The following is a 14046-nucleotide window of genomic DNA, read 5'->3' as shown; positions in this document are numbered from 1 at the left end:
GCAACAAAACAAGTATCCAATATTAAGGACTGCCAAATATTTGAACTTTGTAGAGACTTCCTGATAAATGGAAAGCAATGAAAAATTGGGAATAACATAATTTAGTTTGAGAAATATCAAAAAACCTACTAGTTTCAACACATAGAGGAACTAAATTAAATCAAGTCGTTTGACTTTGAATCCTGCAGCATTATTATTTGCCCGTTTTAAGGAAAACATCTCAACTGAAGATAACAGCCCTTAACATACATGTGTTGACATTACAAACAAATCAGATACCATATTGACTTTGTAAGACATGATAAGGGCACTCAAACAACCCTTTACTAGAAACACACTTGTACCATACCGGTTCCATGATGGGATGCTGCAAAGAGTTCTTATTATGCATGAAAACACGTGTTTCTTTGAAGGATATCTACGTAAATTTCAAACAAATAATGGAAAAGCGCATGCGCTTCATGGATGGAGGTAATGAAGTTTTATAAGGATGCTGTGGTTATGACGTAGTGTACATAGAGTGAGCAGCAGAACGGCACACTTTTCTGATAGAAATAGGTAATGAATAGTTATGTATTAAATTAAATTCGAATTGCAGTACAGCAATGTGTTGGTAATCTTATAGATACAGTAATATTAGTCTAATATTATTAGACTTTTATGAAGATATGTATTTAGTACTTGTTTGGGTTTCTGTCTCTTCTGGGTTGTTTCGCGGAACAATTACATTCCCAGCAAAATTTTATGGAAGTGGTTCCATGAGATGCCATGATTTCACTGGATCCTTTGCATTGGTTCAAATGAAGTCGTGAAAGATCCGATCTTTTCATCAGCATTTGAACCCATTCGAAGGAAGTCGTGAAAGATCCGATCGTTTCATCAGCATTTGTACCAATTCAAAGGAAGTCGTGATAGATCCGATCTTTTCCATAGCATTTGAACCCATTCCATCGATCCAATAGAGATGAATTTTGTGTTTTTATTTTTACACATGTATATAGTATATATTCTTTTATTTATCTACTCGTAAATACATATGTACGTTTAAAGCAATGTAAGATTTATTATGCTAGGAAGTCCCAATCATTGGGCTAAAAGTAGAGTCGGACTGCACTCTTTGGTATTAGTCGTGTTCCTTTACGTGCCTGAGGTTACCAGTTTTTACCCGCAAAGTGTTTCCTTACTTTTAAAAGCATACAATTTATATGAGAGCAGTTCACCACTTTTACCATTTTTGCAAGAATTACCATTTTTAAAAGTAAAGGAACAGACCAATTATAAAAGTTTCCTTGCTTGCTCTACAGAACCCTGCTCAACAAGTCGATTTGTAGATCCCCACAAAACAACAAACATTTCCAAAACGTTGTAAAATAAAATTCACGAAATAGTAATCGGCAGTTGGAGTTAATGTCGAAATCTGCATTGCACTGATGGGAAGTAAAATCCTTTTGTAAGATGAATCAAAACCTGGTGCGGAGGAAGTAAACTCTGTTGCGAGCAGCGGCGGTGGGACGGCCGGAAGTCAAGTTCCTCACTTAAATTTACAACCTGTCGCTTGCCAAACACATCGTTCCCGAAGTCTGGAAAATATGCCAGCTACTGAAGCCCGAAAAGGATGCCAGCAAAGGTGAACCTTACAAACCAATTTCGCTTTTGTCACCCGTAGCAAGGCTTTAGTTCTTCCAGCATCAGAAATAACTTTCCAGTTGCCGATCAATAGCATAGGATCCGTAAGCAAGCACCCTCGTTGTTTGATGTCATCGAACAGACTATGCACCGTCCAAGTTTGAAACGTTGGATAATAAATTTTAAATGTGGATGACAGTAGTACGTAGAATTTAGGATCAAGAATTCCAAGACCCGTAGAGTGAAGAAAACCTCTTCTGTATTCCAAACGCTGCAGACGGCATTGAGATCGTAACGTATGCGAATGATTGTACTATCTTGGCGTCAGGTGCTTCCCTGCCGACATTTGTGAAAGACTGAACTCCTTTTTGTCTGATCTTACCATTTTTTTCGTAGAGTACTGTCGAAGGACCCTAAATCCATCGGCAGTATCAAGCGGGATGATGGCACATGGACTAACTCCGGTCTAGAAACTCTGGATCTCCTGGCCAAAACCCACTTTCCCAACTGCATGGATGCACCAGATCGCTCAGCCGATCCACCAATGTGTAACCAAGCCACAGGGGAAGTGAGTGTCATCGAGGAGATCATAAGTCACACAAAGATAGCTTGGACGATAAACACTTTTAAGCCCTTTAAATCACCTGGTCCAGATAGTATCTTCCCTGCTATGCTACAAAATGCATTGGAGGTGTTGATACCACACCTGGATCATATTTATAGGGCCTGTCTACGTCTATCGTTCACACCGGTTCTGTGGAGGGAGGTCACGGTGACATACATCCCCAAAGCGGGGAAGTCAAGTCACACGCTTCCCAAAGACTACAGACCAATCAGCCTATCTTCCTTTCTATTGAAAACGTTAGAAAGATTGCTTGACCTAGGAATAAGGTCCAAACTTGGAAACAGTGTTATTAGTCCTGCCCAACACGCCTACATCAAAGGCAGATCGGTGGAGACTGCACTTAATGAAGTCGTTGGTTTAATCGAGAGGAATATGATGGGCTCAAACTATACGTTAGCAGCGTTTCTAGATATAGAAGGCGCCTTTAATAACGTCAAACTCGAATCCATCCACAATTCACTCTTGAACTTAGGTGTTTCCACTACACTGATCAATTGGATCGATGGAATGCTTAGCGGCAGGATAATCAATTCAAATATCGGTGAGACCTCCATTCGGAAGTCTGTCACCAGGGGCACACCACAAGGAGGTGTATTATCACCAGTGTTCGAAAATAAACACTATGGTATCGTACCGTACCGTTCTGTACCGTACCAAGGTGGATAGGTACACTACGATAGTGTACCGCTCCGGAACACAAACACTAAAAAATATTTTAGTGATACTGTACCGGAACACAACGATAATCGTAGTGTACCGCATGCCGGAACACTAAAAATCGTAGTGCTCCGACTGCGGAGGACTAAAAATCGTAGTGTTCCGACTGCGGAGCACTAAAAATTTTAGTGTTCCGACTGCCGGAGCACTAAAAATCGTAGTGCTCCGACTGCGGAGGACTAAAAATCGTAGTGTTCCGACTGCGGAGGACTAAAAATTTTAGTGTTCCGACTGCCGGATCACTAAAAATCGTAGTGCACCACGTGTTGGAACACTAAAAAATAACAAAGGAATTATGTTTTCTTAGGAAAATGAAATATTTGGTTAAATTTGATTAATACAAATTAAGATAAACTGTTACATCCATGTATGTTTAAATTAGTTAAACACATTGCGAAATATGGTCAAAATTATGAAAAAACAGTATTTAGTTTTTGTGGAATGAAGCAGAAAGATCGTCGTGCCGGAGCACTAAAAATCGTTTTGTACCACGTTTTGAAAATATAAGGTAATGAACCATACATTAATTAAATTAATTAAATATTATATATATATATTTTTTAATAAATAAAAATTAAAAGAAAATGTGAAAAACATCTGATTTGGTTTTTGGACAATGGAGCACTAAAAATCATATTGTTCCGACTGTCGGAACGCTAAAAATCGTAGCGTACCACGAGCCGAAACGCTAATAATAATGTTAAGATAATCGTCTGTTTATTATGTGTTTATTAAATATTTTATGTTTTTAGAATAAATAAATATGTATTTATTTATTATTTAATACATTTTTTTTTTAAATTATTATTTAATAAATAAAAATTAGAAGGAAATGTGTAAAACATCTGATTTGATTTTTAGACAATGGAGCACCAAATATCGTAGTGTTCCGACATGTGGTACACAACGATTTTTTAGTGCTCCGACTGCGGAACACTACGATTTTTAGTGTTCCGACTGCGGAGCACTACGATATTTAGTGTTCCGACTGCGGAGCACTACGATTTTTAGTGCTCCGACTGCGGAGCACTACGATTTTTAGTGTTCCGACTGCGGTACCCAACGTTTTTAGTGTACCAAAATGTGGTACACTACGTTTATCGTTGTGCTCCGGAACAGTATCACTAAAATATTTTTTAGTGTTTGTGTTCCGGAACACTAACGCTAAAAATATTTTAGTGATACTGTTCTCGGAGCGGTACACTATGTTAGTGTACTGTTTATTTTCGAACTCTGATTATCACCACTGCTGTGGCTCCTGGTGATTAACGAAATACTTAAGGAATTTGACCAACTACGTATAAAGACTGTAGCTTATGCTGATGACGTGGTCATAATGATCACCGGGAAGTTCCCACAAACGCTATCGGAACTCATGAAAGGAGCTCTGGACAAATTATCAAGATGGGCACACAACAATGGACTTGGGGTGAACCCATCTAAGACAGAGCTGGTTCTATTTACGAACAAGAGAAAAGTCAAACCATTCCCCCTACCAACGCTGGATGGAGTGGCCCTAAAGCTCTCCTTAGAGGCCAAGTACCTTGGCATTATCCTGGACCACCAACTAACGTGGAAAAGGAATGTCGAGGAACGTGCCAAGAGAGGACTTATAGCCCTTTATTCTTGCAAGAACTCTATTGGTAAGAGTTGGGGTTTGAAACCACAGGTCATACACTGGATTTTTACGGCCATAGTTCGCCCCATTCTAACTTATGGTTCATTGGTATGGTGGAATGCTTTGAGTAAGACATCCCTTCTCCGCAAGATTAATGTCGTTCAAAGAGCGGCATCTCTTCTAATTACCGGTGCCATGAAAAGCACTCCACAGGCTGCTCTCAATGTATTACTGGATCTTCATCCGATGAATCTCGTAGTACAGGAGTTGGCAGCAAAGAGTGCTCTCCGACTCAAGGAGTTAAATTCATGGCGTAACTTCGACTACGGCCATGCTGCTATCTTACGACAATCTGGACTATCGGTGGGTTTGGAGGTAATCAGTGACTATATATCACCACAATTACACTTCGACGACATTGAAGTTCGGATACCTGACAGAGAAGCCTGGACCCACAACTCCCTACCTCTACCCGGTATAGAGATTTATACCGACGGATCCAAGATGGAAAAGGGAACAGGAGCGGGCGTCTACAGCGATACCCTCAACTTACGGATCTCGTACAAGCTAAGCGAAAATTGTAGCGTCTTCCAAGCCGAAATCTTTGCGGTCACGAAAGCAGCAGAATTGATTAAAAACATGGAAGGGGATATAGCCGGACCGGTGACTATCTATGTGGATAGCCAAGCGGCCCTAAAATCACTTAGATCCCATTCAATCAAATCTGCTGCGGTCTTGCACTGCAGGAAAGCTTTGGAGGCCCTACGATCAATCGTTACCTTGTGCTGGGTCCCGGGGCATTGCGACATCGAGGGAAATGAAAAGGCGGATGAACTGGCACGTCGCGGATCTGAGTCAAACGACATCGAAATCGATAACTCAATCAGGCCACCCCTGTGTCACTTCATGCGGCTCCTAGAACAAACATACAGGGAGAAGGCTGGTCAGATCTGGAATAACGAACCTGGCTGCAAGGTATCAAAGGCAATCTGGCCCAACCTCTCCAAAAGGAAGACCACTTCCCTACTCTCTATGAGAAAACCCGATCTAAAACTAATGATTGGAGTTATCACGGGACACTGCAGGATAAGATCAATGACCTGCAAATGGGATAGAGATGACCCCACGGACTACTGCAGATTATGCGAAGACGAAGAAGAAACAGAGACGATTGAGCACTTATTATGCCGTTGTCCAATGCTCAGGACCAGGAGAGTTCAAACAATGGGTGAACATACGTTATCATCTCTGACAACATTCTGCCAAGCCGAGCCGACAACACTGCTTCTTCTCGCCAAGGGTCTGAAGTGGCTTCAACACGAACAAACTACAGCATCTTAATACGGCTAACCTCCTTACTCGCTCTCTCTCTCTCCTTACAAATAATCTCTCAATCCGTAGCACTTACTTAATCATTCTCAACTATCCTCTAACTTACTTAATTATTCCTTTTTCCTACTTCTAAACTCGATATGCAATTATTTCTTTTCTTTTCTCCTACCCTTACTTTAGGATGAACACAATGGACCATAAGGTCTCCGAGTGGAGTGGCTGTCCAACACGACAGCTGCGCGTCCTTTAACCTAACCTAACCTACCATTTTTTCTACGCGAGGAATATGCAAATACCAGCCAATAAATCTACGGCCACTCTGTTCACTACCTGGGCGTCCGAGTTGGGAACAATAGAGTTGAATGTCATGGTCGATGATAGCAGAATTCAGACCACAGACCCAGGCAGCCAGGGGTTCTTCATAATCTAGAAAGAGAAGTCTAGCGTTACAAGAGAGAACCTCTAGATCAACAAGCCTTTCAACCAGGTTTAAGTAGCAATCACACGAATGCAGTCGCAGATGCAGTAAACAGTTATCGTGTGAATGCGGCCCTTGGAGAACATCCACCATCTATCGCAGCTGAGAAGCGCCAGCTGTCAGGACAAACCAGAGTAGTTTTGGGTCAATACGCTCGGGATGGTGCAGCCGTCAAAATTCCTACAGGGCAAGTACTGATGACACCGTGGAAAACATCTGCCCAGCTATCCTGCTAAGAAACTTAAGTTTGCAGCTTTGTGGTTACAAACCATATAAATAGCGAAATAGCCACATTCTTACGACTGATAGACCCAGATTCAGATTAAGCAGAAAAATGAGAATACAAACATATTAACTACTGTTACAACAACGAGAACAAACTGCAATTATAGATGTAAACTTTATGATGATAAATAAATTATAGTTATTTCATTAATTACTTTGAATTAATAAAATAAAAAATGAAAATCATTTTTCAATACAGCATTTTCCATTTTCCGAACAAGACGTGAAAATTACATGCCAAAGCGTTGGTGAAAATGACATGCCAAAGATTAGTGAAAATGCTATTCTTGGGAATTGGTTAAGATGGCATGCCGAAGGATTGGTATAGATGCCATGCCGAAGGATTGCTATAGATGCCATGCCAAAGAATTGTTGAAGATGCCATTCCATCGAGTTAGTAAAGATGACATGCTTAGGATCTGAAAATGAATTGCATCTTTTGGGGGTCACGCTCTTGTAAAAAGAATGAGTGAAGATGCTGAAAAAATGACATTCCATTTCACTTGCACCCATTCTTGAATAGCATCTTTGGCATAGAACATTTTGCTGGGTTGTTATTGGCCTTCTCTAAAGTACCCTGAATAGACTTTTTTGTACACCAGCCGTTTCGCTGCCTTAACCTTCGAAAAGGATTTTGTATATTGAGTTTCCGAGGAACTCAGTTAAACTGCCTTTTTATGTTAGTAGGTGACAAAAGAAGATTTGGAAGCTTCCAGCTTACTTTTTTTGGCGGTTATAGTGGGCTTAATTATTCCACTAATCTGCACCAAAAACATAATTCTTCTGCAAAAACACCACTTGGTCCATTATAGAGAAAGACCACAATTACTACTAAAAAAGTGCGAGTGGCCCTAAATGTTGGGATATTTCGGGCCTATGTCTCATAAAGTATTGGGTTCTACTAGGAACAATTTTCATAATGTTCTTGTCACGAACACAATGACTATCCGATTAAAATTTTAGGGTGTTCCATAAACTGGATTACAGCGCCAAAGTGGTGTTGTTGTAGCAACACAAATATATTCTATCATAAATCTTTTCCACATATCTGGTTCTTCTGTGTCCATATTCAAAAATTCTGCGACCAGGACAGGCTGAATCCAGTTAAAGAAATGACAGTTAAACAAGTGCAGATAATCGTGTGGTCCCAATTCACATACGTGGCATGTGTTGGGTATCGCGCCATCAATTTGCATAGTTCGGATTTTAACTGGTACGGCATTCACACTGTAGCTTTGTACTACATGTGCATCTCCATTAGGGAACAAGTCAGGATTACGCACGACCGCTGTTTTTTTTTTCATGGACTATATCGCAAGAAGTATGGACTTCCCCTAGATAAAACATTTATGTTTGTATTCAGGACAAAAAGCCCTGAAAAATGTCAAAGAATTTGCAGAGCAGCGCCTATACCCTACATAAATAAGTTTAGTATGTTACACGTTTATTTATTTATCTACACGACAAGGTTAAAATCTTATATATAATGTGCAGATTTGTAGGTATAGAACAATATCCAATATCCAATTAAGTAATATAATAATAATAATAATAATATGATAATATTTGAACAATAGACGGCCTTCAGCCAGAGAATTAATACATTCTCCTATGGACAGGTGCAACAGACTTCACCATTTTCAACGCATCTATCTTAGCAACCAAGGGCTGGTAATCCTTAAATCACCGACATCTGCCAACATTGATGCAATTTATTTTATATTTAAATCCCAATTTATAATCTAAAGTAAACGTATCGTAACTTTTAACTATTACAAGTTCTAGCTGATGGCCATAGTAGCCAATGCTATATCTTGCCTACTACTAACTATTTAATCCGACCTGAAGTGACCAGATGTTTAGTTGCGAAAGCAGAAAGTTTAGGTGGGACACCAGGTGATGAGTGGACTGTATATTTAGAATATGTTGAGTATCCACAATAAAGCGTAGCTTTGTTGTTGTTTGCCTCGAAGAGGTTATGCGGTGTAAATAAACGAAAAGAAAAGAAAGGAAAACACAAGGGTTTTTAGTACTGGTGTTTAGTATATTTATTGGATCTTTGCTTGTAAAGCTTTTACATTTTTTCTTAAACAATACTTCTTAGGAAAGTTAATTGGACGAAGTCCGTGAAATTTTTTGAAATTTTGATGGCCTATATCTCGTTCAGTATGTAATAAAATATATGTTGTTGTACAATGAGACCTACTTGTGGTAAAAAAGCAGAAGAATCGGAAGCTCGCACGTAAACCCTACTACTCGTGTCCTGCATGAGTGTGAATACTATTCAAGCATGCGCCGGCTCGTTGATCTGGAGGTTCTAGTTTGTACCTTTGGATCTCCCTCTCTCTCTCTAGACCATGAATATCTCTCCTGGTGTACTTGGATGGAGGTAGCCTGTCCACAAATTGTGACGGGGATACTCACGGCCTTGACAACATTTTTTTGTGCCGATGACCGGTAAAATCTTCATCTCCTAATGAAGATGGTACAGCGACTTAAGAACAATGTTCCTACTACAGATCTTGCAGTAAATAGCTGTGGCTTGTGCGGACGAGTTAAAAATGATGTCGAAAACCCAATATCTTGGGATAGTTAGTTTTCATATTCAGGACATCATGACGCCAATTTTGACAAACATAGAGAATGTCGAATGGATAAAAGAAGTGACAGCTCATACGCCATTGATGGCTAGTATAAACACCACTTTAAAAAACTATTTCCCACAAACGACGCCAAAATGTATGAGTGAATCCAAATTATATGCTTAACTCAATGGCACGGACTTTCTTCTCAACGCCAGTTCCAATTTTTGTGGATGAAAAATACTCACCCCATCATAATTTGGCATTATTTTTGGTTCTTACGACTAATATTTCAGCTCGTAAAACACAGTAAAAAGTCGTTTAGACTATACACTAATAGGTATGAAGATTAAGAGCATTATCTGGATTTATTTGACATATTTATGAAAATGACAACTAAAATCCACTGAATTTGCTAAATCAAGCATAGTCTAAACCAGTTTTAATTCTCATCCAACATAAGATCATGAAATGCTGTTTCAACATATTTTCAGTTTGTGAACTCTTGTTAGCAAAACTGATTGATGCTGTAGACGAAATCCAGTCAACCTTTCTAATGTGAAGTGTCAAATACGGCCTTGTTTACATAATAAACACCTGACGATTTTGCGTAAGGGTATATTAAATATTTGCACAAATTGAAAAAATGTACCCCTAACGCACATGTTTTGAGCATGTATGCATTTACGTACGTCACTAAAATCATTTACACTTGAATAGGTAATTGATGAAATTTATAAAAGCGGATAAGTATTTCAAAATAACCAATGCATGAATCATTCATTCAACTGTTTCGACTGGTCGTACATGGTGGAATGTAATGTCAATAGAATACTTTCATTCTACTCATCTATGCTGCTCTTCGTATACACGCTGTTGTACATTTACACACCACACAACCAGGGTTTCGGAGTCGGAGTCGAGCAATTTTGCTGGAGTCGGAGTCTGAGTCGAAAAAATGTCAGTGTATATTATAATTTACAATTCACTAATGTTTTGTTGGCCCGTTTATTCATATAATAAGAAGACTATGAAAACATGTAGGCAACAACTTAATTACACTCAGAGGATGAGACAGAGGATATTTTTGATATTATTTGAGCTCCACCATAATTAAATTCTATGTCGATTTCGCCATGTCTGTATGTTTTTTGAAATCAATACAGAGTTTTAAGGTATGCATATCTTTTAAATTTGGCATAGAATTCTTATCAAACGGAATTGTATTATTTTCACATATTGTTTCTTATATAGGTCAAGGTTTTTATAGCCCCTTCAAGCTGACAATGTTCAAAGCTTAAAGATTTTCATACGGGGAAGGATATCAATCGAACTTAACTTCAGATTTATTTAGTTTTCATTTCAATATGATAAGTTCAGGAATTATATACAAATTTTCTAGGCTCGACTCGACTCCGAAACCCTGCACACAACAATAATTAATTGAATTACTGCCTTAAAAGTATTTGTGATGGAGCCCACAGCTTAACATTTTCCATAGTGGCAAACAACAATTAAAACATGGGAATGGATGAACGAACCATGGTGTAAATACTTGAGTGGACAATTATAATGTTTGAAATACAAAATACAGTCAGACAGTCGTCCGTCGACGACTTTAGGCGTTGTTTTTGTCATTTTGTTTTGTTCAATCGATTCGTATACTCAGAGATGGGAGAAGATTTATTTTTAATTTATTCTCTTTTTAACTTCAGCTTTAAAGAGAACAATAATGCAGTGTTGTAAACATAGATGGTCAAAATTACTCTTAAATATTTTTTAAGGGAAAAATAAAACAGCGTTTTTGTTAGAATTATTTTACTTTTTTAATATTTTTAACACACAGACGACATCTAAACAATTACAAAGAACGATTTTATTAAAAATAAAATAACAAAACAACCCGTAAATGTTTATTTATGTTGTAACAACGAAAAAGAGAAACAAGCCACAGCAACGCTGGCGTACGAGAAAGCCCATCTATGGTTGTAAATAAGAAAAAATTAGGAAGAGCGAATTTATTTACTTGTTACTTATTGTACTTTGACAGGTAAAAGAAACATTATAAAAATAATATATTCAACGAATATCCATGAAGATACCTTTCTTCATATCGAGTTGAATTAGAAATAAGAATATTTTGCTCTTGTTTCAGATAATTTTCAATACATACTGCTGACCCGTGGACAAAAATTGATCGGGACAAATAAGAAGAATAAAGTAACGGTGCAGGTAGGTAGTGACAGAAATATATATATAAAAATGTTGCACAACATACTGTAGCAACAGCTCTGTCTAATAACATTTTACCAAATAATAGTTGAGCTTTAATAAATGCTCGTAGGCCAGTTTGGGTCGTACAGCTGAGGACTATTTGGTAACTTTTGTACGACTGTGTCGGACCATTCTGGGAAATATATTAAGTATATATATGTGTTCCTTTATATCTTATGGCCTGTTTCACTAAGACAATTCAAATACAAATCCGCTCGAAATACTAGCAATTTTTTTAAAATATTTAATTCATTTTTGTTTTCAATCAAACAAACTTTTTCAACAAAAACATGAGTTTGGTAGTAATACGAGCGAATTTAAATTCGAATCGTCCTAGAGAAACTGGCCATTAATCTTTTAGTGTTATCTGTTCGTATGCAATAAATTAAATCTATTAAAAAAATTGGCAGCAAGTTGAGTTTAAGCATTAAGCTAGGATAAAATTATAATATTTTCCTAAATATCCTGCCTTCGGCCGGGGACAAAATGTCTTTTCAATTGACAAATTTTCTCTAAGTAGCCGACCTTTAACAAGGGAATTTTCGGAACTTCGGAGGCCAATATCTCGGGAACTATGGACTTCCGCAATAAATGTTAGGCATAAATTGAAAAATCTGAAATGTTTAGCACAGGTAGATCTTTACGTCCTGATTACAAACATATAAAGCTCGTTAGGGGAAGTCCGTACTTCTCGCGATATGGGCCGCTGAAGTTCCGAAAATTCCCTTGTTGAAGTAAGAAAAACAAATTTAATTAAAAAAATCATGTTCCCGTGCGCTAAATTGGCTCAAATCAGATTTTTTTTCCGCCATCTGGTAGAGTATTCAATTTGTTCCAAATGTTATATACATATATTTGTAATCACAGTAACGAGACCTACCTGTGGAAAATTTTGGTCCCGATCCGAGCTTAATGCTTAAAATCAACTTAAGCCGTAAATTGAAAGTTATGTTTAGATATAAATAAACGAAAATATGGAGTTAGCATCACTGTAATCAGTCTGCTCGCCAAGCTAATTTTCATGATCAAAACAAAACCGAAAATAGAGAGAGGCAATGAAATTACCAAGCTTCTCTTCTCTATCCAGCAGCAAAAGATCAATCTCTTCAACCGACAACGAAATCCTCTCTTAAACAGAAAACAAGTGTCAACGGAGCACACTTTGACAACTCATAGCTATGAATGAATGAACAAGCATGGAGTACACGCCCAAAATTAGAAAAATATTAATTCCAGCTTAAAAACAATTTTTACTTACCAGCATTTACATTTCCCCAACAAGAAAATGAAAAAAGCAGCAAAGCTGCCAAAAATTTACTCCTCATATTTTAAAATCGCCACTTATCCACACTTGTGTTTCTTTTGTTGCAGCTTTAGTTTGGTATTTTGTATTTTCTATTAATTAAATCACCACCTTCCTTGGTTGGCCGATTGGCTGATTCACGTAAACACAAATATTTTATATTTTCAACATTAAACATACATTTGTTTAGTTTTTTGTTGTTTTCCAGCTATAAATATCAAACAAAAATAATATACTTTTCTTCTATTTTGTTGCAATATGTAGTTAATATTTCCAATTATGGAATACACACACACATACACAGTAAAATCACACGCACGGAAAAGAAATTGTTGAAATTAAATAAGAATCTATCGTTGTTTTAGCCCTTTATTTGAGAAGGCTACCTCAACTCGATATCTATACCGTTTGGTCACTAATTTATGTGATTTTTTTCAGAAAAAGAATTCCACGGAATAAATTGACGATTTTCCGAGGCTTTCCTCGTTTTCCAGCACGTAACAATACACGTCCAGTCCAGTCCAGAGAATTTAAGAGAATCAAAATGAAATACCAACTGTGTTTGAACGCCGTTCAATTAGGGATATGTAAGTCGACGACTTTTAATTAATCGATTAGGTTGGAAAAATCGAAATCGATTATTGGTCTGTTCTAATAATGCCATGTTCACACCGGCATTTGTATTACGTTGTTCGCTCACACAATTACGTACACGAAAACAACGTATTATGATTTGAAATCAACAGGAAAAAGAATTATCTTTCCTCCATATATGTATTCTGTATGAAGCTGCACAACTTTCTTTCCTGTTTTTTATTTTTTTCTTCCAATTGTTGGTATTTTTCATCTCATTTCTGATTTTTCTTTTCAAAACCAACAGAAGAGAGACATGTCATCATTAAGGCCTGCGTACATAAGCTGCCTTGCCTGCTTACCTTGCTTACTTCTGATAAAAGAATAAAAAAGAAAAGGGCAACCCAGTTCGAAATTTGCTCGGCCTTCTTTATTCTTTTATTTTTATTATGTCAAAAATGAAGCAGGAAAGCAAGGCAATCAGGCAGAGCAGCTTATGTACGCAGGCCTTTACTTTATGGTATACAGACTTTTGTCTATTCGTTACATTTTTGTTTCCAAGTTTTTAGGCAATTAAGGACACATGGACCACAAACGTACCATGAAGGAAATAGGGAATACTTTGAACCTCCC

General features: G+C 37.6%; 1 protein-coding gene across 4 annotated transcripts in view; it reads right to left on the bottom strand.

Moving 5' to 3' along the window:
- The window catches only part of Nrx-IV (neurexin-4), a 43599-nt gene extending 30191 nt beyond the window's left edge, over positions 1–13408 (bottom strand). The window contains exons 1-2 of one of the 4 annotated variants that reach the window (XM_073979997.1): positions 13141–13408; positions 12796–13048 (exon numbers count right to left, since the gene is read on the bottom strand). In XM_073979997.1, coding sequence (XP_073836098.1) covers positions 12796–12862 — 67 coding nt within the window. In that variant the 5' untranslated portion in view covers positions 12863–13048; positions 13141–13408. The remainder of the gene's footprint in view (positions 1–12795; positions 13049–13140) is intronic. The other 3 variants (XM_073979998.1, XM_073980000.1, XM_073979999.1) reach the window with 3 other exon arrangements.
- Positions 13409–14046: the final 638 nt, after the last annotated feature.

The sequence above is a fragment of the Musca autumnalis genome, unplaced genomic scaffold (genome assembly GCF_047663935.1).
Source record: "Musca autumnalis isolate F117 unplaced genomic scaffold, ASM4766393v1 scaffold_4, whole genome shotgun sequence".
Lineage (NCBI taxonomy): Eukaryota > Metazoa > Arthropoda > Insecta > Diptera > Muscidae > Musca > Musca autumnalis.
This window is presented reverse-complemented; position numbering and strand designations above follow the sequence as displayed.